Source organism: Colossoma macropomum, unplaced genomic scaffold, assembly GCF_904425465.1.
Source record: "Colossoma macropomum unplaced genomic scaffold, Colossoma_macropomum, whole genome shotgun sequence".
In the NCBI taxonomy this organism is placed as follows: domain Eukaryota; kingdom Metazoa; phylum Chordata; class Actinopteri; order Characiformes; family Serrasalmidae; genus Colossoma; species Colossoma macropomum.
The window spans coordinates 39320996-39346650 of record NW_023494795.1 but is presented as its reverse complement, the minus strand read 5'-3'; the positions used below and the strand labels follow the sequence as shown (position 1 = coordinate 39346650).

The following is a 25655-nucleotide window of genomic DNA, read 5'->3' as shown; positions in this document are numbered from 1 at the left end:
GGAGGCAATGTTCCTGACTCGTCGACGAATCGGAGGCAATGTTCCTGACTTGTCAACCAATCAGAGGCTCTGCTCTTGGCTTGTCGACCAATCAGAGGCTGTGTTCCTGGCTCGTCAACCAATCAGAGGCTCTGTTCCTGGCCTGATGGCCAGTCAGAGGCTGTGTTCTTGGCTCATCAACCAGTTAGAGGCTTTGTGTTCCTGACTCATTGAACAATCAGAGGCTTTGTTCTTTGCTTGTTGACCAATCAGAGGCTGTGTTCATAGCTTGTCGACCAATCAGAGGCTGTGCTCCTGGCTCATCGACCAATCAGAGGCTGTGTTTCTGACTTGTCGACCAATCAGGGGCTGTGATTCTGACCTGTTGCTGGAACATTGCTACCCTTCCAGGAAAAATGAAAATATGTCTAGCATGCAGCATTCACAAAATATTTTTCTTTTATCTACGTTGTCCTAATGCTGTATATGTTACTGTCGAATTGAGTTGAAAACCGCTACTTTTGTTTTGCTACAATTAAAATGTGTTCATGTAATGACATCAAATTATTCGGTGAGTTATGCAATGACTTATATTTACGTTTTAATTCTGTATAAACAGGTTAGAATCTGCTTTTGATTTTTGTTTGACGTCAAAAAAACAAGACTGCACACAAAACAAAAGCTTCAAAATGAAATGGACTGAAAGTTTAGAATCTGCACTTTCCACATGATTTCTCTGCTGCTAGAAACACTTACTATAAAATTACAGCATCACTATCGCCGGCGATAATGGACACTTCTAAAGGTTAAACAGACCAAACGCACAGATTCGCTTTAGCTTAGCCTGGCTAATTTAGCGTCTATTTAAGGAAACTGTGCGAAACGGCTCCTCAAACACGGCTTCTTATCTGCTGGTCTGAACCGTCTTCACCCCGGGCCGTTGCCTTTTTCTAACAAATCAGTTTCATCCACCTTGACCACTGAAAATCTGGACCCGTTCTGGTTCCGTAAGCTCTCGTCAGAGTTGAAAATTATTCTGGGATTCTGGAAAACAGGGTTATAGGATGCTCTGGAATCCCACACACAGCTTGCTGGTCTGTGAGGAGCTGCCTTGTCTAAGAGACTCATGCCAAGTTCTGGATCTCCAGTAGGTTCCTGAAGCGATCGCCTTTCCTCTAGATCTCCGGTGGATCCTCTGGCCCTGGAGATGACCATGTACACGTTGTCCCCAATGCTGAACCTGCGCTTCTGGCGAGGAGATTGGTCAATTGGTACCACCATCTGTTTGAGAAGGTCGCTGCAGCTTTTGGAGCGGGTCAGCTCCTCCTCCTGCTGCTTCTTCCTCTTCTCAGCCGTGCCGATTGCTCTGATGATGTCGCTGTAGTCCTCGCCCTTCTCCGACATGAACTTGAAGATATCAACGATGCTGGCTGCATGAGGCAAGGGGGCTTTCTGGACCTGGTCGATGTTGTACGGAGAAAGCTTGTGACGCATCCGCCTCCTTTTCTTCAGCACTTTGTGGGCCTCCACCACCATGTGGACATTCCAGCTGAAGAACAGGGACAGCCACGCCAGGCCCATGTAGATCCATATCTGCACAGCAAAGCAGTACAGCGCCTGGTACGTCACACTCGTGTTCACACCTGTAAAGAGACACAGAGGTACTTCACAGCTTAAAGTACAACCCTGGCCAGAAAATGTTCTCCAGAACGTTGCATGCAGTTACACATTTCCACCAGAGAGGTCTCCAGATCCCCAAATCTTACAGTGCAGCTTTTTTACTTAACTTCGGACCTAACATTTGAGCTTGGACAGAAGGTTTGCAGGCCGTATTTGGGTTCAGACGAACTTCTGAGACCCAATTAAAGCTCTAAATCAGCTTGTATTCTTAGTGTGACTGTGTTTCCAGCTCTCATTCCACCCAGAGGTTTCTCCTACAGACAGACTATTCCGGGAACAGAAACTAACGATTATTTCTATAACTGATTAACACACACACATCACACACATCTAAACCGCTTATCCTCCTGGGTCACGGTGGGGTGCTGGAGCCTATCCCAGCTGTCATCGGGCGGAAGGCAGGATACACCCTGGACAGGTCGCCAGTCCATCGCATGGCAGACAGACAGACACACATATAAAATCACACACACATTCACACCTAGGGGCACTTTAGCATGTCCAATCAGCCTGACTGCATGTTTTTGGACTGTGGGAGGAAACCAGAGTACCCGGAGGAAACCCACACAGACACGGGGAGAACAGGCAAACTCCACACAGAAACGACCCTGGCCGCCCGGCCGGGAATCGAACCCAGGCCATTCTTGCTGTGAGGCGACAGCTCTACCCACTGCGCCACCGTGCCGCCCATGTTTAACTTTTAGTTACACAAAAATAAGTACCAAAATCCTCGTACGATATTCAAAGTATACATAAACAGCGACTGCGATGTATTATGTGATTTTGTCAGTTATGGTTCAGCGAAACAACAGAAGCTGTATCGCCCCCTACACTTCCTGTAGTGTATTACGGTTTGCTGGAATGAGTGCCTGTGTCATAGAGCACTTGTGCACTGTTGACTTTGTGGGCTAACTGTCGCAGACCAACAGATCAGCACATCCACACCGCAGCTACCTGCTACGTAGTCCCCGAACCCGACAGTGGTCAGGGTGATGAAGCAGAAGTAAAGGCCCTCCAGGTATGTCCATTCCTCCACAACCATGAAGATGAAGGGTGGGATGAGCAGGTGAAACAGCAGACCCCACAGCAGGAAGACAGTCGTGCAGATAAACTGGACATTTTTCTGACAGACACAAAAAGGGAAACCTTATCAGTCTGTTATGAATAAAAAAAAACTTTAATATCGTAGGTTAAGTAACGTTTGAGTGTGTGATGGAGCTCTAAAGTCGTGTGTCATTCTGTAGTTGGTGTCATGCTCATTTTAGGATCTCCGGATCTGAGTGTATGAGATAACGTTTTTGAAAATAACTGCTATCTCACTCTGTGGTAACAAAAATGCTCCAGAGCAGATGCGTTTTACTGTATGTACATTTTTCCTCTGAATTACAAGGTGGTTGAGGGGCTGTAATACAAATAAAGCTCCGTGAGCACTGCTGCACACTGAACTGACCTCATCAGATTGACAGCACCAAAATACCCCACACTGACCAGCAGGCTGTCAAGTTTGGTAGTTTAGATGCATCTGGCAGATTTAGGCTGCAGTTTGAGGAGCAGTATTCAGATCTTAGATATTTACAGTGATTATATTCTGATCTATTTAGACCCAAAGCATTAATAGACGTAGTAATAAGCTAATTATATATGACATCACCATTTATAGGACGCTTTCTATTGGTAGGAGTCGGTCCCAAACCCGAACCCCTAAACGTACACTTCTGAAAATAATACTTACCTTTTTATTGTATTTTTTTCAATATTGCTTTTAAAAAGACTTTTTTTATTTCTTTAAAAATGAAGTTAAAAGATTTTAAATTTATCATAAGTTTAATTGTTGAATAAAAAGTGCGGTCTCAAATTTTCATGTAGGCGGAGCCTTATTTTGGCCTCGCCCCTGCATTTTAGAGAAGGAAGTGAGGCCGCATCCCTGTCCCTCATGGCCACATGGTGGGCACACAGATCTCATTGTTTTGAAGTAAATGCGTCCCAAAGTCTGAAAATCTGTGTGGAACATGTGCAGGTAAGTAGTGTATTAGTATTTTTAATGAAAAATATGATGATTTTATGTGTGTACAGCTGTTCAAAGCTGTGTTTTCTAGTCATGTACTGGCTGCGTTATTTAACTCAAACAGAGCTAAAATTGTCACCACCGAAACAATCACTACTGAAACATTTGGTAAAGTTTGGGTAGTGTTATGATTGTTTTGGTGGTGACAAAATGGAATGTTCAATCATTAGTGTTAATAACATAATCGTAATTAAGATATAGGGTCACTCAAAGAAAAAAGATTTTAGGCTAAAGTCCAAAATCAGTTAAAAGTCCCAAATATGTTTCAGCTCTGACTTTGAACCGGTTTAGTAGAATCATCTGTATATGTTATACATGTAGAGTTAAAGTTTAATGGCAGGCATACTGTTGTGTAGGAATGTTAGCCTGCTTGCAGCATTATTTATATTTTGCAGGGGCGGAGCCAAGTGGTGGCCTACAAAATCTAACTGGCCGTCATAGATCTGATGATGGGGGTAAACTAATGATTAAACTGACTGCTTATTAACTAGCTCTCTTTATAATGACACAGGCAGTTTGGAGGTCTTTTTAAGTACTGCTCATTGCTTACTGTGACTTAATTCATCATGAAAACAATAAATATTGTCTTAGTCCTATTTATTACCGCATCCGAGTATTAAAATGTAAAAAATCAACACAAAAACAACTCTGGTTGTAGCCAAAGTATCAGAATGGCCGAATCATAAAACGCATCTATTGTATTTACATGTTTTTGATCACCTGCAGTCATTCAAGTCTCTGGATCTACAACTGATATTTCAACTCCTTAAAGACCTCGTAATTTAGAGGATATTGAGGGGAAATTTATTTACAGCAAAACGTATCAGCTCTGAAACGTTGTTACCACAGAGTTTCAGTTTACTTTTCTCGTAGAGATAAATGGCTCAGACCCAGAGTTCCGATTTCAGGCATGACGCCGACCACCCATGTGTTGTGGCCTGATGGGGGCGCCGTACCACATGCAGGTGTCTGTGCAGCAGCACTTGGCTCAGGCGCTTCGCTCTGCTCCCGAAAAATGTGCCCAGCTCGCTGATCCAGGTGAAGCAGAGCGGGATTCCGCAGAGCCCGAACAGGATACAGAACACTCGCCCTCCCACTGTCTTCGGAGCGACGTTCCCATAACCTGAAACAACAACGCAGTTCGGAGAGGGAGGTGACCACTGGAGCTCAGCTGACCTGCAGGCCATTAAATTTTAGCTGATGATTAACTGTCATACAAATAACTGACACTTTATGACACTATAAACTTTGTGTACTTTAGTCCATGTTTATTGATCTATTAGTGAAGGTGACAGGCTTCCTATTCAGCACCTTCTTAATGACTGCTGCACCATTTAAGATGAAACGAAAAATTCTGGAGCTGTATTAGAGAAACATCCTAACCCTGAAATCTGTTTGGTCTCCATGACGACTTCAGTACGGACTGAATTTAGGACAGTTGCATTTTACCGTACCATAAATGCCGCAAGATACAGTGTGAATTTGCATTAACTGTTATTTCTGTTATGTAGTTAAATCTGCTCAGAGGAGAAAAAACAGGAAAAAAATCTTCCTTAGAAAATATGATAATTGTGAGGTGGTGGACGAGGATGAGGAGCAGCAGAGGCAGCGTTTGTGATAAATTTAGACGCTGCCCTCGTCAACTCTCACAGCCTGAGACGTGTGAGAGTCTGTCGTAAGATTAAGAAACATTTAAGAACATAATATTTTCGAGAATAACACTTGTTCTTAGAATTATTCTCAAGAAAAGAAAATAAGAGAATTCTTATGAAGTTTTTCAATAAGAATGAAGTTCAGAAAAAACACATTTAAGAAGATTTTCTTTCTTAAGACACTTCGGTGAATCCGGGCCCTGCTTACCTATAGTGGTGATGATGGTGGCAGCGAAGACTAAAGCGTTCTGCCAGGTCCAGCTTTTAAAAGGTTTTTCTCCTGTGATGGTCACACCCTGGCCAGCTGCTTCAGCCACCACCTGTGGTCAGAAATGCTTCAAAGTTAGAATAGCTGTTCAAAGTGCTCAGACGAATAACAGGGGTGCAGTGACATGTATTCCCAGGTTTGACCTGTTACCACACGCTGTGAGATTTACTAAGTGTTGATGTTTGTTATATGAACTCAACCTGGTGAATCGCACAGGGTCAAAACATGAGACATTATTGGATTCTTCTGTTAGAAATAAAGGTTCAGTGCAGGTACATTTTTCGTTTATCAGGGTACAAACAATGTAATGTTCCCTCAAAGGTACAACACTGGTTTTAAGGTCCAATTGTGAACCTTAAATAAGTTTTTCCAGGTGAAAAGTATGTTTGTATCTTTTCATAACCTAATGCTTTAAAACAGTACAATAAATAAAAAAGCTTGGAGACGAGAAGGGAAGTGTGGAGTTACAACTTAGAAAATATTATTTAAATGGATTATGGTACGATTATGTTCCCTCACTAAAGGTACTGAGATGTACCCTTGAGGGTCCCACCCCAGTGACAAGAGGGGCACTGCCCCAGTAACAGTTTACTACCTTTATTCTGATTATTAATCTTGTCTGTTTTTTCTATTAATTTGTTTGTGATTAGATTTTATTTGAATTTCTTTTTCAATCCCTTTAATGTTGTAATGTTGCAGCTACATTGAAAATGACATCCTCAAAGTATTTTTGAGTGAAAATCAAGGTTGATTAATTGATTGATTTCTGAATAATGTACAAAATTCACTCCCACCTCCTTTTCCTCTCATTAAAACGGAAAGATCAGCAGCAGTTGTTGAAGTTCATGGATGTAACTCTCATTTTCTCTGTGCTTCTCTTCTAACAGCAGTTACTGGTTTTCACTGTAACACTGACTGATTCTGTTTCTCAGTGTTACTCTGATCGACCTCTAACAGACATCAGTCATCACTGCTTAATCTAACCACTTCTATCTAATCACAGGCTGTTTTCTTTTCTTTTCTCTATTTTCAAGATTTTATTTTAAGGCTAAAAATTTATCCTCTGTTCATTTTGTGTTACTGTTTGCTATCTGGTGTAATTTATCAGCTGTAATTTATCAGCTTCTGTTCATGCGAGTCCTCCTGGTAATTTCCCAGGTGTTGTACTGGGTCTCATGCAGGTGTTGCATAAACTTTACTGGGATTTTGACTCCAGCTTGTGTTCGTGTTTGACCCCTGAATTTCCAGGTAAATATGTGTGTGTGAAAGAAACTTAAACTCTGGCACTGTTTATGAACAGATTAGTCTGTCTGTGATCTAGTTGTTTTTTTGTCAGTCACCCAACTGCAGTTTCACTAGCACAGCCTTAAACAGTACATTCAACAGTTAGACGTGGACCCCCCCCCCACCATGAAGCTCAGACTATGATTAGAGTGATCAGACCCAGCCCTGCATTTCAGCTTCATTTACAGAACCCAAAAAAACTCTCAAAGTCTGTTCATCAGTCCTGAATTTCAGATGAGGACACTTTTTCACTATTCAATCGCTGTACAGACTGTAGTGCATCTGTTCCTGCTCTGTCTATCATCCTCCTCCAGCCTCGACCCTTCATCAGCAGGCAGGTTCTGACAACAGAACAGGCTCTAGTTTGGATATTTTTGGGTGGACAGTCCACTTTCAACCTAGCAGTGACACTGATGGCTGTGTCCGACACACTTGTACCAGCACCAACACACACTACCACGTCAGCGTCTCTACTGTGCTTAGAATGGAGCACCACTGTAACCGAACACCACAGGGTGGAGCCCGTAAAGTGAGCAGCGAGTGTAAAAATATCAGCTCCGTTTGAGGTGGGGGCGGCGGGGGTCTGTGTGTCAAGAGTTAACGTAAACATGTTTGTTTGTTCTGAAGCATTCTCGCGTCTGTGCGTATCAGCGTGCTGAAGGAAATGGGACGCTGATTGTTATGGATGTAAATCAGTAGACAAGTTGCTCTGTTTTCTACAGAACTCGTTCTGCGAGGAACTCGCCTGAAATGCTACACCTGTGTGTACCTGTACCACACCTGCACAGCCACGCCCCACATCCCACACCTCTCACTGTTTACCTTCACAACTCACTGTTTCTGTTATGCTGTTATTTACACAGTCAGAGTATCTCACACTGAAACACAGGAATCCACTGAACATCACCGCTGACACACAAAGATATGATTCTTTACTAATTACTGAATAATTCATCACAGTCACTTAACTTTTCATAACAGATACTGAATAATTCATAGTACATCCTGAATACTTCATAGTAGATACTGAATAATTCATGGTAGATAATAAATAATTCCTTGATAGGTCAGCTGGGTCATTCTGAAGATTCCTCGGCAGTGTATCTCGTGTGGTGTATTTTCAGCTTTGGTTCCACTGTGTGATTGGATTTGTACTTCTGTTTCTTCTCCTCTGCCTGTAAATGAATCACGTGTAGAACCGTCTCTGTTTGAAGGTAATGAAGAAGCAAAACAGAAGCAGGTTCAGAAGCACAGAAGCGTAGATGTTTGGATACAGTGTCACTGTTTTCAGGGCCATTTCATTGTGAAGTTGCAGCTCCAGCTGAGCCACGCTGACAGCAGAAGGAATGGAGGAGAGGAATGAGTCACGTTTATGATCTCAGTGTTACTCACAGCCTCCAGACTCTCAACAACGTCACCATTCAGAGCCAGACCTGTTAGAAAGGTGGTAAAACACCCCCCCCACACACACCCGCCCCCTAGTCCAACACAGCACCTCAGTGTTAAGTCGTGCCAGCGTGTCTGTCCTCCCCTCAGCCGAGTCACAGCCCCGCTGATAACACCATTACACTGAATTTACTCCTGATCCCAGACAGAACCGAGCAGCAGCTCACTGCACTCACTCAACTCACTGCATTCACTCAGCTCACTGGGCTCACTCATCTCACTGCACCCACTCAGCTCACTGCACTCAGTCAGCTCACTGCATTCACTCAGCTCACTGGGCTCACTCATCTCACTGCACTCACTCAGCTCACTGCACTCACTGCACTCAAATAGATCACTGCACTCTCCCTGATAGCAAGAGGATAGTGGACCACTGCTGGCCTGCTGATGGCAAAGCTGGTGGTCCACTGGCATTTTGCTCAGTGGTTTCCAGGCAGCCTACCAGTGTTTAAGCAGAGATTTAGACAAAATTCCCCGTATTGTTGCTCATTTTTCACTCACAGTCAGATTTTTCCCTCTTTATTTCCTTTAGTTATACTTTATAACTTAATTTAGTAAATAATAATTTTAATCCAGCACAGTGTCAGCAACAACATTTTCTATGAAATCATTTTTATTAAGCCTCATCAGTATTTTATTTCACTCAGTTGTTTGTAATATTTTTCTTAGTTTATTTTCCAAAATAAAAGTCTTTGTGCATTTAAAATCTGTTTGAGAAAACTAAAACTAGTTAGAGTTTGTTTGCAGGACAGTAACCTGGGTGGTCCGAGGGTGGACCAGCAGTGGCAAACAGTCAGTGGGGTGTCGACCTGATCAAGCCAGCAGACCGATATATGCTGTAATCTGGGCTGATAGATCTGATCTTTCCTGAGTGTTTTTCAATCGTCTGTTCAAGTATATCAGTGAGTAAAGTTTCCTCAGTTTTCAACATTTCAAAATGTCTTCAACATTTAGCTCTAATTCTCTCTTTTGGGTTTAATTTTTGAACCTACAGTTCTTCGATTTTTAATTATATTACACTTTTTTGCACAGTTTGTAAGTTAGAACCACTAAATGCATGTATTTTTACACTCTTAATGATGCGTTGCTCTCCAGAATACAACATTGTAGAACATGGAGACCCGCACTCAGCAATAAAATAAGTGAGAGATTATAGCTGCTTAAATCTTTCTTTTTCATGACAGACATGTTTCGGCTCATGCCATCCTCACATCACGTCCTTCACAATCAGTGCACAAAGGTGCAGCCTAAAATATTCATCTATACACATATATACAGATGCCGATGGTAGTTTGGTGATCATGTGATACGAGAATAATTTAGGCTGCATTTTTGTGCACCAATTCTGAACGGTGTTGAGGACAGCATGAGCCAAAACACGTCCACCATGAAATAGAAAGATTAAGGAGCTAAAATCTCGGGCCTCCGTGTTATCTGAGTACAGTGTGCATTCAGACACTCACACTGGCCCTCGCAGACACTGCATACACGCTCACATGCATAGTAACATATATGTATCAGCAATTACCTAGAATACCATAGCAACAGCCTAGCAACAGCTTAGCAACCACCTGGGATACTATAGCAAAGGCCTAGCAACACCTTAGCAACCACCCGGGATACCATAGCAACAGCGAAGGAACACCTTAGTAACCACCTAGGATACCATAGCAACAGCCTAGGAACAACAGTCTAGCAACACCTTAGCAACTGCCCAGATTTCATAGCACCAGCTTTATTAAGCAGACTTAAAGTACATTCACAAACGTTCCCCTTCTGCTTTACTGCTGATCACTCCTCTCACTCTGGGGCGAAAGAGCCAAACAGACAAAACAGCCAGCAACTGACACACCTTGGATTTTTCTGTGTTGCTATATATTACATGTGGAGAAACTTTTCTCCATAATTAAGTGGTTAAGATGTAAACAGTCATTCAGAGTAGTTTGGTGTGAAACGCTCTGTTCTAGAGAAACTTACTGAGGCAGAACTGTTCACAGTGGTGGTGATAGGAACCAGACGTCCACCTCTAAAATCTCCCTCACAGAAAGTTACTACATGAAATGGTTATGGACTCACTGCCTGATGACTGAGACACTGTTTTATGATAGTTTTGAGAACCTAAAATCCATTCATGGTGGAGGGATATATGATATGCACGGTGCTGTGCGGCAAAATAGTCCCCATGTTATAGTCATGGTGACCCCTGGTTCCTATCACCACCACTGTAAAGAAATCTGAAACATTTCACACCAAACCACTCTGAATCACTCTGTGTAAAAATCAGTGTTATTGCCCTTTAAAGTCAGTGAACAGGAATTCTTCACACCGGTGGTCTCTAACTCTCCTCTTGTCCACCAAGAGGTCTGCAATGCAGTCAGTGACAGCTGTGTGGGGTGAAAGGTCATTGAATTTTATTACATTCTATTTTATTACACACATAGCTGGTGAGTCCATCAACATTTCTTCTTCTTATTTTTTTTTTTAGTCTTATTATTCAGAAAGAGTGGAAATGTATAATTGAGGTGGACAATAAGATAAAAATTAATATCATGATACTTAAAGAAGTTTATATATTAAATTATGATATAGTTTTTTTTTATTAGAGAAGACAAAGTAATGTCACATTTAAAAAAATCCAATCAAAAACTGTATTATATAGTATATTTCACACACTGTGCTGCACTAAATCCAATAAAACAGGACAAATTATCCTCTTTTCCATCAAACTTGGAGGAGGGAAGCGTTTTAATAGACATAGACCGATCAGTGTTTTTAAAGCGGGATGCTTCAATCTGAGGATCTGTTTACAGCCTAACTTTACACCGATTATTCACGCTAGTAGTGTCATTTCATTTAAATTGTTTAACTGTTACACTGAGAGTCAGATAGAGAAACATAAAGTGTTCTCTTTTCACAGCACGGTCTAATGTAGAAATCTGTTTTTAAACCAGCGCTTCAGTAATGCTCATTGTGTTTTCACCATGGTAGCTACGTTAGCGTCAAGCTAGCGTGGTTAGCTTGGTGTTATTTGGGACTTTAATGTCAGCTCTAGTTCAAATACAGACATTTTTAGCAAAAAAACAGTCTTTCCTCCGTTATCCAGCTTGCTTTTCGCGCGACCACTGTGTTTCACAATTAAGTTATGGCTAAAATATGCGGTTGGGGAACAGAAGTGTTGTTCATTACCGTTTTTAGTGAAGTCGTAGAACGTGTGCTCACTTTCAAAGTTCTAAGGAGCTTCTGGGACAGTGTGCAGTTTGTGGCTGTCAGTAGAGCCGAGTGAAGATGAAATTAAAGCAGGAACAGCAGGAACAACAAACACAAACAGCTCAGAGCTTCAGCAAACACAAGACTGCGGCTTCATAATGACTCGGTGAAAAAACTCAGATTTAAAATCTGTGTTTCTTAAATGCAGCCAGATGATGAACTAACAGTTAAACGTCACTGTTTGCTCCTTACAGACTCACATCAACAATTTACCTTATTTTTTCTTATTAATAATAAAAAGGAGGGGTGTGTTTGAATAATTGCTCTCCGGAACTGGAAAGTGTGCCTTTAAGGCACTACTCTGGGAGATGTGCATTAACCTGTATTACATGAAGAAGCCTGTTGTTGCCGGACGTTGCGGAAGTTGGTATGCTGGCATACTGTGACGTACTTTTGAAGATGTTCCAGATTTGGCACACCTACAGGGAACATACTGAACATACTACTATCTACCTATGAAATAAAACCCCTGAAGGTAATATTACAGCCAGTGAAAAATATGAAATAACCTATTTTCAATAAATTATGAAATAATGGAGTAATAGAACATCATTACATTTTTATACATATGTGATGAATATTAACACCTCCCCAAAAAGATTTTCAAACTAATTCATATAATTCATACAGTCAAAATATTCTAAAAGTGTTGAAGGTTTTTGAGTTTAAGTCCCAGGTGAGGTCAAATACTCTCCCAATGTGGAGAGTCCAGTTTAAAGACATTCTTGTTTTCTTGAGTCTTTGTTTAGCACTGCATTTTAATACTATTTTACTTTCTTTTAATCCCTTATTTTACTGTCTTTATCTTTAACACTTTAATTTTTAAATTAATTCTGAGGTATTCGAATTCAGGACGCCATAAGCTCGATTATGCACCATATGCACTTTGTCTTTACGCGAAGCAGATTAAATTGCCTTGTATGAAATGTGCTTCATAAATAAACTTGTCTTGTCCAGTGTTGAGGGTAACACGTAACATGAGGGTAACATGTTACTGTACTCACGTTACATGTGTCTGTAACGCAGTAATGTAATGCCACAGTTACAGTCAGAGTAATACACAGTTACAGTTACTAATAGTGCGTTTGTGCAAAAATCAATTGACCTGTCATTACATGACTTTGCTGTACCTACAAGAACTGTGGGCCACAGGAGGATGGGTTCCCCTTTTGAGTCTTGGTTCCTCTTAAGGTTTCTTCCTCCTGCTCTTAGGGAGGTTTTCTTTGCCAGTCGCCACCGGCGACGCTCAAGGGGCCTCAGACACACCTGCTATAAACAGCAGAGCAGCCTAGAGCTTTGACTACTTTAAAACAGTAAAATGCAAACTGTGCCCAGAAACTAGCACCTGCACAGACAGCATGCTAACATGAAGCTAGCAGGGAAAGACCCCCAGAACCAGAGTGTTGCTCACGCTGAGTGTATGCTGACACCAACCAAGTAGCCGGGGCTGGATTTTCAACAGGTAACAAAAGCAGAGATGAACAGGCTTTTTCTCTGAGGTGCTGTTTGGGCTGGTCGACTTTGTGGTTCTTTACTAAAAAGCAAGAAATAAAGAACTTGTGTATGTCCTGCTTTTTAGGATCAGGGGGTCTGTGCTGAGACTGAAGTCAGCTTCTTATTCAGATTTTGCCGTTCCACCTTAAATAATGCAGCAGTTAATGTTATAAGGCCAGAATGTAACTGCTGCAGCATTTAAGGCGGAACAGGAAAAGAAGACTTTGGCTGTGTGGCACATGTAAGGTGTGATTCTAAGGGCTTATGTTAACTGGCAATTACGCAACGATGCATCTCAGGTGATGATGTGGAGAAACGCAAAAGTCATGTAACGAGTAGTGTAACGAATTACTAACCAGAAGGCAGTAAATACGTAAAGTAATGCATGACCTGTTTTATTGTGTAATACATGACAACCCCAACACTATGATGTTGGTCAATAACCTAACTTTTTAAGAGTGTACATGTATTAGATCTATAAAGAACATTATTATTATTATGATTACTATTGTTATTATTATTATTGCTATTATTATTATTACTCAGTCTATTATAACTTTTATTATAACTTTTTTAAATAACACTACTTAAAACAAAAAAAAATCAATAACTAGGTTGATTAATTTTCTTAATATTCTTACAGAAGATCTCACAAAGACAAATATTACATATCTGGATTACACTCTTAAAAAAGATGGTTCTTCAAGGGTTCTTTAGTAAAGACAATGCTTTTGTTTAGAACCATGAGTAAAATGTATTGTTTACATCATTTAAACGATCCTAATTGTGATGATGTAACATTTTATTTGTGGAAATAACATGTCTGGCTGCTTTTTCTTAGTGTAGCCTCTTCAGCTCTTCTCCTCTTACAAAACAGCCCAAACTTTACAGACATCAGCTTTAAACATCTACAGGAGACTTTTTAAAGTAATTAGGCTTCTCCTGCCCCTCCTGCCGCAGCCCCCCCCACTCCCCTGCCCCTGACTGCAGGCTGTGTTTTGGGCTCCAGGCTGTAAAACCTGCAGGTCTGGGCTTCTGTCCCAGCTTGTTGAGTTACATCATCAGGGAGGCAACAAAAGCCTCGAGCGCAGACAGCACGAGGAGAATCTGCACTTAACCACACTTATTACCCACTGCACACCTTCATGACCTCACTCAGCCCAGAACACCACAGATGGCGTCTCATTCCAACTTTCCGTTCCACCTTAAACGCCACACCACTTACACTAAGGCGCCTGAGCGTGCTGGAGCCATTTAAGGTGGAACGGAAGAGTTCTAGATAAAACCCAGCCTTTACCTTAATAATGCCGTCCAGGTCCTGCTTGGTCAGGCAGGGGTACTTCTGCAGGAAGAGCTCTTTCTGGTGCTCGTACTCCTGCACTGCGGACTTCCAGTTGGGCTCCTCCAGGAGCTCGAAGATCGCGGCTCCGATGAACAGATAGAAGATGATGACCGAAGTGAGGACCGGGCCTTTATCTGCCATGCCACGCAGCTGACGAACTTCCTGACCAGCTCAGAACCCCATTGAGGATGATAGGTGGCTAGAGAACTCGCTCCGCTCCCGTAGGAAGTTCGGTCAGGGCCCTCCGAGGCCACTTCCTTCGAGATCCTCGGTCCCTTTGATCCTCGGCGGGCAAAGAAGGCACGTGCGCTGGGCAGGACAACTTTTAAAAGTCCAGTTTCTGGTCCACACTGGTCACTTCAAAGCCACTCCAGAGCGGCTCCCTCACCTTGTATCTCCTGGAAAGTGAGCTGAGTTTGGATTAAAAGTTAAGCTCTGATGTTAGAGCGGTTCTTCTGCTGAGGAGCACTTCAGGAGTCAGTAAACGAATCCAGCTGCGCCGCTCAGCTTTCCAGACCCTGAGAGGAACTAAACCACGCCCATCGCAACGGGGCAACACCCATCGACACAGGGCCACGCCCGTAACCACGACACCACGCCCCTGAATTTCATTCTTACAGAGAACAATGCTCACCTAGAACTAATTTACTACCATACACTTTTTAAAAATATGGGTTCTTTAGTAAAGAAAATGGTTCTATATAGAACCATGAACACTAAAAGAACCTTTGCATGATTAAATAATACTTTGCATTGTGAAAGCGTTCTTCAGATTGATGGAGAATGTACTGTATATGGTTCTATATAGCACCCAAAAGGGTTCTGTTGTTGTTACAAGTTACATAACAATAGAAGAACCCTTTTTGGTGATATTTAGAACACTTTTCAAAAAGGTTCTATATAGAACCATCTACAGCACATTCTCCATCAATCTGAAGAACCATTTTACTATGCAAAGAACGCTTTAATCATGCAAAGAGTTCTTTGAGTGTTTATGGTTCTAGACAGAGCCATTTTCTTTACTAAAAAACCCCTGAAGAACCATCTTTTTTAAAGACTACTACAACTACTGCTACTACCACCACTGTGACTAATAATAATAATAATAATAATAATAATAATTAATCATTTATTATAGTATACAGCATTACAGTTATACTGGGTTCTAAAAGCTTATTTATTTAAAACAAAATGAGATGTGTAAAGTTGAAAGAACCTTTACATAGTATAGTAAGAACCCTTACACTGGTACAGAACCTTTACAGTACACACTCACCCAGGTCTTTTCAAATATGAAACTAAATAAGGAATAAGGAAATTCTTATTTTTTAAGGTGTACACATATGAGATCTACAAAATTATTATTATTATTATTATTATTATTGTTGTTATTATTATTATTATTATTGTTATTATTATTATTATTATTATTATTATTATTCAACTTATTGTAGCTGTTTTAGGTATGTTTTAACAAATAAAATTACTTAGAACAAGAAAAATCAATAAAATAGGTTATTAATATTCTTACAGTTATCTCATAAAGACAAATATGACACATCTGGCCTACACTCTTAAAAAGATGGTTCTTTCAAGGGTCCTTTATTAAAGACAATGGTTCTATTTAGATGCATGAGTTCTATCTAGAACCATTTGCATGCTTAAATGGTTCTCTGCGTGGTGAAATGGTTCTTCAGACTGATGGAGAATGTGTTGGTTCTATGTAGCACCAAAAAGGATTCTGCTGTTGTTACAATGTCAAGCTTGTGTAAAATAGCAGAACCCTTGTTTGGTGCTACAAACAACCATTTTCAAAAAGATTCTAACTAGATCCAGGTAAAACACATTCTTACCACTGACGGCTGTGTTTGTGTTTATTACTGTTTATTCTAATGTTATCTGGTGTTTAATATCTGAGATAAACAGTTTTAAACTTTTTATGACTAACTGAGGCCTCTGCACACAGCTGGATGCCTCTGATATGATTACAGTGCAAACCTCGGTTCTAGAAACGTTGGGATAGAGTATGAGACGCTGATAAAAACAGAAAACAGTGGTTAGTAAATCCTGTTTGAGCTGTATTACATTTAAAACAGCACAGAAACACAATATTTGATGTTTTAGTTTATGAGGTTTACTGTTTGCTGTAAATATATGCTCATTCCAACACGTTCTAGAACAGTTCTGACAGGATCCTTTTCACACTTTGTTACATACATCATCTTACCTTTAACAGCACTTCATAAACATTTTAGGCACTGAAGACACAAACTTTTAGCCGTTCTTCAGTTACACTCGTCTTCAGCCTTTACGTTTTGAGTTTGAGACAGTTCTGGACTGCAGGCAGGTCAGTCTAGCACCCGCACTCTCTGATTACACAGACATGCTTTTGGATAAACAAACAACATGTAGTGCCAAAAAAGGTTCTTCTATTGTACACTCTTAAAAAAGATGGGTCTTCGAGGGTTCTTTAGTAAAGAAAATGGCTCTTCATAGAACAACAAACACTCAAAGAACTCATAATTAAAGGGTTACTTGCATCGTGAAAGGGTTCTTCAGATTGATAGAGAATGTGCTGTATAGAGTTCAATATAGAACCCTTTTTGGAAAAGATTCTATTTAGCACCTTTTACTATTATGAGGTCAAGCCTGTAACAGTCCTTTTTGGTGCCATATAAAACCATCTACAGCACATTCTCCATCAATCTGAAGAACAATTTCACAGTGCAAAGAACCCTTTAAACATGCAAAGGGTTCTTTGAGTGTCCATGGTTCTATATATATATATCTTTACTAAAAAAAACCTTTAAAGAACCATCATTTTTAAGTGTGTAGTAAATAAAATATCTACATTTGTGTTGTAGTCATGGTGACCCCTGGTTCCTATCACCACCACTGTAAAGAAATCTGAACCATTTCACACCAAACCACTCTGAATCACTCTGTTTACACTGAATTTTGGGGGAATTTTGGAAAATGGGTGGAATTTCTCTGTGATGATCTAAACTGGGCTCAAGAACCCTTTTTGGTACTATATACAACCCTCTTTGCTAAGAGTGAGTGGTTGCCTTGGTGGGAGTTTTGGTTCAGTCTTATTTTGATAATTATTTGTTGATATGATACAATTACACTAAAAATGGGCTTCAAACTTCTCTAAACCAATTATTATGGGTTCTTTTAAACCTTCCTATGAGAGCCCACCTGGAACCGTTTTAGTATGAAATGCTTGGATGGTTAAAAGTTCAGGATTGATTGAGTTGTGTAATGTATGTTAGACTGTTCGTGGAGCTGCACCTCAGAATCTCAAAATGATTTCACTAAGCTGAAAATGTTCACACTCCACCAGAAGAAAGTCCACAGATTTGGTTCCTCTTTGTTTTAAAAGTAAAGTGAATCGGGACACTTCCATGTATGTAACAGCAACTTTGTGGAAGGGTTAAAAAAAAAAAAGGGTTTAGACGTGCTGTTAGGAAATGGTGAGGTGAATAAAGGAAATATGTCTAATAGTCAATTTTAAAATGTTTGTAAATGTTAAGAACTTTTATTTTTCATTTTAAATGATTGTATTAGTGCGCATAGTGAGTTTTATTATGGTGCCGTGTTTGCTGTGTTACATCTGCGTCTACTGTTGGATCTGTTTAGATTAGAGACCACAGTGGACATAATACACTTAATGTATAAATAATGTTTTAATGTATATTCAGTGTTACAAACAGTGTAAATGTGTCAGTGCAGCTACAACAGCTGCACAACTTCAGTTTTAAAGCATCACTACATTCACTTCCCTTATTCTTTATACAGGAAATCAAAGTGACACTCATAATTACACTGTAAGATACACTCCTCAAAAAGATGGTTCTTCAATGGTTCTTTAGTAACAACTATCAATCATTTGACGTGGAACGTATTCTATATGGTTCTATTTAGCACCAAAAAGGGTTCTGCTATGGTTATGATGTTGAGCTTGTATGCAACCCCTTTTGGTCCTATATAAAGCTAACACATTTTCCATCAATCTGAAGAACCATTTCACCATGCAGAGAACCATTTCAGCATACAAAGAGTGTTCATGTGTCTATACAGAACCACTGTCTTTAGTAAAGGCCCCTTGAGAACCATCTTTTTTAAGAGTGTATCCTTCAGTAGAGGTTCTAAAGGTTCCACCACAGTGATGGTTTAGTAGCTTGTTTTCTGAGTGCAGTGTTTTTTTAGAGGAAAGCGGCAGAACAAAGCTATTCTGTTTATAGCGCATTTATAATCCCCATTCTCCTTCTGATGGTCTCCTCCTGTAGTTCTTCTCCTAAAGTTCTCCTCCTGTTCTCTCTCTCTGACAGCAGCTGTTGTGATTAAAGAGCGGCGCTGATCCATCTCAAACGTATGTCATAGTCATTGCTTTCTGTGAGCACATAGTGTCTGTCTGTCTGTTTGTCTCTCTATCTGTCTGTCTGTCTCGCTGTCTATCTGTCTATCTCTCTGTCTGTTTGTCTCTCTGTCTGTCTTTCTGTTTGTCTGTTTGCTTGTCTGTCTGTCTCTCTGTCTGTCTCTGTCTGTGTGTCTATCTGTCTGTTTGTCTGTCTGTCTCTCTGTCTGTCTGTTTGTCTATCTGTCTGATTGTCTCTCTGTCTGTCTGTCTGTCTCTGTCTGTTTGTCTCTCTGTCTATGTATCTGTCTGTCTGTCTGTTTGTCTCTCTGTCTATGTATCTGTCTGTCTGTCTGTTTGTCTGTCTGTGTGTGTGTCTGTCTCTCTGTTTGTCTGTCTGTGTGTGTGTGTCTGTTTGTCTGTCTGTCTGTTTGTTTACTGTTTGTTCTCTGACTGTGTGGTAAAGTGGTTTAAAGTCGTCTCAGAATTCCTCCTCAAAGAAACAGACAGTTTTCCTGTTTTCCTGACTGTGGTGAAGGAAACATCGTCCCTGCCCTCCATTTCCCTTGGATCTGGGCTAGTTACATCCGTTCTCGCTCTGCCAGATGTGCCAGGAGGGATAATTAAAGCAAGCTTATTCTTCTGACTTCCAGGGAGGAGAGAACCACATTCTTCATGCAGACACGTTCCATCACATCCAACACACTTTATACACAGCAGCTGCACTGAACAGCCTACTATTATAGAACCTGAGAATAGAATAGAATAGAACAGAATAGAATAGAATAGAATAGAATAGAATAGAATAGAATAAAAAACACTAGAACAGAACAGAGTAGATGTTCTGTCCAGGTGAGCCCTGAACTCTAAGTCTGTCAGCTCAGCTCTGGTCAGTAAAGTGGTCAGTCTCAGTTAAACTCTGTTAAAGAGCTTTTAGTGAAGATGTTTTAAACATCTGTTAAATGTGTGATTCAAGGTGGAGCTGCACAGGTGAGAACATTATCTGCAGCTAAAATCTAAAATCCAGAACATTTGCTTCATGATCAGCGTTTCCTCCTGAACCACTTCAGAACCTTTAGCCACAGTGACCTTATTAAAAGAAGAACATGCTTTACTGTCTCTATTTCCTATAAAGAACGTTTGGTTCTGTGTACTGTAACACTCAGAACCTTAAGCACTAAACCCCGACACTGTTTATTCCAGATTGAAAACGGATTTAGGGTTCTAGACTAGAAGAACCCTCGTTACAGCAGCTGCACAGATGAAGATAAATGAACGGTCAGTCTGTGAGGAATCATGTTTGGTCCACTTTAAAGCGAAAGTTCAACCAAAAATCAGTGTGTCTGTTGTAGAACACTAACATACTTCAGTTTGTGTTTATATACAACCCATTTCCAGAAAAGTTGGGACGCTGTGCAAAATGTAAATAAAAACAAAATGCAATGATGTGCAAATCAATTAAACCCTATATGTCATTGAAAATAGTACAAAGACAACAAATCAAATGTTAAAACAGAAATTTTATTGTTTTTTGAAAATATATACCTTTTTAGAATTTGATGCCAATAACACATTCCAAAAAAGTTGGGACGGGGGCAACAAAAGGCTGGTAAAGTTGTGTAATGCTAAAAAAAAAACAACACCTGGTGGTTGATTGGCAACAGGTCAGTAACGTGATTGGGTATAAAAAAAGCTTCTCAGAGAGGTGGAGTCTTTCAGAAGTAAAGATGAGGAGGGGTGAAAGACGGCACAAACAAATAGTGCAATAATTCAAGAATAATGTTTGTCAATGTGAAATAGCAAATAACTCTTGCTTTTCATCATCTATGGTACATAATATCATTAAAAGATTCAGAGAATCTGGATAATTCTTTTTATACAAGGGACAAGGCCAAAAACCGGTATTTGCTCGCCGTGATCTTTGGGCCCTCAGGGGACACTGCATTACAGACATGATTCTGTAGAGGAAATCACTGCTTGGGCTCAGAAACACTTCTAAAAACCACTGTCTGTGAAAACAGTTCATCGCTGCATCCACAAATGCTTAAAAAGTTAAAACTCTAAAATACAAAGAAGAAACCATACATAAATCGATCCCAGAAACGCTGCCACCTTTTCTGGGCCCATGCTCATTTAAAATGGACTGAGGGGAAGTGGAAAAGTATCCTGTGGTCCAACAAATCAACATTTGAAATTCTTTTTGGAAATCATGGACACTGTGTCCTCTGGGATAAAGCCCACTCAGTTTGTTTTCAGTGCACAGTTCAAAAGCCAGTATTCATGATGGTATTGGGGGGGGGCATTAGTGCACATGGCATGGGTGACATGCACATCTGTGAAGGCACCATTAATGCTGAACGATATATACATGTTTAGGCAACATATGCTGTCATCCAGATGACATCTTTTTAGGGAAGTCCCTGCTTATTTCAGGAAAACAATGTCAAACCACATTCTGCATGTACTACAACAGCATGGCTCTGCATTAAAAGAGTCTGGGTGCTAAACTGGCCTTCCGGCAGTCTAGACCTGACACCCACTGAAAACATTTGGCACATTATTAAATGAAAAATATGACGAAGGAGACCCTGCTGAAATCCTATATCAAACAAAAACGAGAAAACATTTCACTTTCAAAACTACAGCAGCAGGTTCCCAAACGCTTACAGAGTGTTGTTAAAAGAAGATGAAACACAGTGGTGAACAGGCCCCCGTCCCAACTTTTTTGAAACATGTTGTTGGCATCGAATTCAAAATGGGCAAATATTTTTCAAAAAACAATGCAATTTCTCAGTTTCAACATTTGATATGTTGTCTTTGTAGTATTTTCCTTTAAAAATATGGTTTACATGATTTGCATATCATTGCATTTTATTTTTATTTACATTCATAACCGCTTAATCCCAGCCTTATTACATACTGAGGCTTATAACTCAGTAACTACAGGGACTTCATTACAAACTGGCTGAGCTATTCTTAGTTTTATAAGTGTGTAATAAACCCGGACATTTAAGGGGTTAATTAAGCATTAGAACACGAGAGGGAGTGTGTTATCGCAAAATAACATCGCGGCTGTGATTTGGTGGAGCCGAAGGCGAGTGCCGTAGATCATCACAGCCGTGATATTATACGCGATAACACACAACCTCGATTGTTCTATTGCCTTTATACAACAGTTAAATAAATAAAGTCAGAAATAAATAAACTGGGCTGTGAACGTGTCATTTAATATGTTTTAATGTTAGCAGTTCCTTCCGCCAAATTATAGTTCCTTAACAAGCAGCTCATCTGCACAGCCAGCAGTTCATTCCCCAGCTCCTTACACTTAGGGCTGAAATTGTCATTACTGAGCTTTTTTGTTTTTTTTTATTGCAGAAGTTTTATGGTTCAGTCCGATTTGGTCAGACTCTGAAGGTCAGACTACACGTTTGGCGAATGGTATTCGGTTAATTTCTGGCTGATTCCAGGTTGTTCTTCTGTCACAGCTGCCGACTGAAAAGCTGCTCAGTGGTGATGACAGTTTGGGAATTTAGTCTCATCTTCAGAGTCTGACCAAATCGGCTGTCGGTCAAATGTGATCTTAAAAGTGTCCATTTTCTGTTTGTGGCAAAGTAAGAAGTAAAAACGTTCAAATGGCTTGAGCGTCTCCTACAGTTGTCAAACTCGTTGCTTAGCAACAGCATCTTAGCGGAGTGATACAGTGTGAAAAACCCGTGATGTTATGGCGAAATAACAGCACGGTTAGAACGTCTCTCAACCAATCAGCTTGTGTGGCCGGAACTAACTGTTGTATAAAGTGAAATAAAGTCTGGATTCAATCATAGAGAAAGTGTTTGTAACCAAGGATGTCTAAAATTAAATAAAAAGTCATGTCAAAAAACATTCTCAAAATCCAAAAAAGTTCTCTTAATTCTCAAATCCCAAAATACAATCTTTAACTCAAAAAAAGTTTGCAAATTCTAAAAACCATCTGTACACAAAACTTTCCCAAATTCCAAAAAATAATCCCTAATTCCAAAAGGTTCCCAAATTCCAAGAGACAATCCCTAACTCTGAAAAGTTCTTAAATTCCAAAAAAAAGTTCTCAGCTCTACAAAAGGTTCTAAAAAGGTTCTCTTTACATTTACCTTTACATTACATAACAGATGTAATGTAACTTGTCTGGAGGCAGTCGCTCACCTGCATTCAGCTCATCTTCTCAGCACCTGTGAGCTCTGCAGTGACGTTCCTGAGGAGCAGAAGAGGTTAAATAAAGCTGCAGAACTTTAGCACACTGACCTCACAGCTCTCCTCAGACTACCTGCTCCATCATGGCGGTCTTCTGAAGCACCCCCTCCAACCTCTAAAATACTTGATTACAACACTCACCTAAAGAATTAATAGTTAGCAGGCCGCTGACCTCCTCACGTCTCACGCCTTTCCCTCTTATTTTGTTTTCTCCCTTTCTCTTTCTCTATCTCTCTCACAGATACTTCCTCAGCCCATCCACCATGGCATCCACCCAAGAACGAGCTCTCCAGACCCTGAGCTCAGAGTTGGCCCAGCTGGATCGGCAGATCACCGCCCTCCTGAAGAAGCAGGACGAGCTCCTTCGGCGGAAGTCGATGCTCGAAGCCGCCTGGGAAGTTTCCCCCTCGGTGGTTGTGCCAACCTCGTCTTTTCGTACACCGGGAGACGCCATTCTCACGCCAGCCCCACATGGTCCCTGGGAACACCAGCGCCGCAGAGGGCTTTGCAGACCCTCACCGCCACCCCAGCCGATCTTCACCTCCTGCAACTGTTTCGCCGCCCTCAGTTCACTGCCTATGCCCTCACCTATGTCCCGGGCCTCGTCGCCCGCCCCAGCGCCCCGGACCTCGTCACCTGCCCCAGCGCCTCATCCCTCTACACAGGACTCTGTTTATGTTATCTGTAGTTCTATTGTCTGCCACGTTGAAGTAAAAGGTATAAACAGCCATGCCACTGTTTCTTGTTTTCCAGGTGCTCGTGTCTTAGACATAGCCAAGCGTCTACCCTCGGCTCTCAGCAGACGCAACACCTTCAGGACTGTGGTGATCCTTGTCGGGACTAACGACATCGCTGACCGACGTAGTGAGGTCCTGAAGGAGCACTACCAGATGCTACTGGACACCGCCAGGAAGAAGTCGGACGCCAGGATCATCATCTCCGGACTGCTTCCCACATACAGGAGGGGATCCGAGCGCTTCAGCAGGCTGTTCGCGCTGCAGTCCTGGCTCCGCGGCTGGTGCGCCCTCAACGGCTTGGGCTACGTGGACAACTGGGCCTCGTTTTGGGAGCAGCCAGCACTCTACCGAAGGGATGGCCTCCACCCTAGTCGTCTGGGATCTGTTGTTCTCTCAAGGAACATCAAGAGGGCCATCCGCTGACTTCAGAGTGAAGGCCACGTAAGAAGCACCAAAAATAGAAACGCTACAGCTAATAATGCTAGTGTTACTGCTGAATATAAGGCGATTGCTAGCATTTATACTGTAAATAGGGCAAGTGCTAATACAGATACAAATACTTATTCTATAAATACAAATGCTCATACCGCAAACTGCCTTGAGACGCCATATTGGTTTCTCCCGATAGAGACTGTGTCTGTTCCCCGAGTAAAACAAAGCATCAAAGAGCCTCAGAATGTTTGCTCAAGTAACTTGATTAATATCAGACCAGTTATACCAGTTTGCAGTGACAGCACCTTTGGTCTGAAACTAGGACTGCTTAACATAAGATCCCTTACTCCTAAAGCTGTCCTTGTAAATTAAATTATTACCGATCACGGTTTTGATGCTCTGTGCCGATGAATACTTCAGTCTAAACGAAGCCACACCCCAGGCTACAGCTATGCACATAGCCCTCGTTTAAGCAGCCGAGGTGGAGGTATAGCAACCATCCATACTAAAGCTTTAGGCGTGAGCCAGAAAGTAGGCTATACATTCTCTTCTTTTGAAGGTCTTTTTCTTAATATAAGTGATCAAGGAACAAATAAAAATTCCTTTTCACTAATTACAATTTACAGGCCGCCAGGGCCGAATTCTCAGTTCTTACAGGAATTCTGTCAAGTCTAATAACGCTTTCAAATAAAATTATAGTTGTCGGAGATTTTAATATCCACTTTGACAATCCTCAAGATGCACTAAGCAAGGCATTTATATCTATCTTAGACTCTGTAGGTTTCACCCAAATCATAAAGGGGCCCACACACTACCACAACCACACTCTAGACTTAATACTGAACTTTGGTGTAGACATAGATAACTTAGCCATTCTCCTCCAGAGCACAGCAGTCTCAGATCATTATTTAATCTCATACGAAATTTGCTTTAGTGGTAATATGCGTTCATCACCATGTTATCACATTAAGTGGACAATAACTTCCTCCACAGCTGGTAGCTTTATTAGAAACCTTCCTCAATTATCAGCTTCTGTCAGCTGCCCATCTAATCCTACCGAGTTAGATATTATGACCAAGTTCTTAGAGGATAATTTTCGATCTACACTAGATAGTGTGGCTCCATTAAAAAGTAAAATAGTAAGGCAGAAAAAGCTTGGCTCTTGGTATAATGATCATACTCAGGCTTTAAAACAGACTGTCAGACAAAAAATGGCGCCTGACTAAGCTAGAAGTGTTCCAGTCCACCTGGAAAGAGAGCCTTATAGACTATAGAAAAGCACTTACTGCAGCACGCTCAACCTATCTCTCTTCTCTCATAGAAAACAATAAAAATAATCCTAGATTACTTTTCAGCACAATCTCTAAAATAACAGAGAACAAAACAGTTAGTGAACCCCAGATACCATTAGCCTATAGCAGC

General features: G+C 41.0%; 1 protein-coding gene across 1 annotated transcript; it reads right to left on the bottom strand.

The window, feature by feature from the left end:
* Positions 1–906: 906 nt before the first annotated feature.
* kcnk5b (potassium channel, subfamily K, member 5b) lies at positions 907–15152 on the bottom strand. Its single transcript, XM_036582408.1, has 5 exons — positions 14433–15152; positions 5585–5696; positions 4681–4847; positions 2614–2782; positions 907–1622 (listed from the first exon to the last, which is right to left on the bottom strand). Exons 1-5 carry the CDS (start codon positions 14616–14618, stop codon positions 907–909), a joined length of 1350 nt encoding a protein of 449 aa, XP_036438301.1. The 5' UTR covers positions 14619–15152.
* Between the last annotated feature and the right edge of the window lie 10503 nt (positions 15153–25655).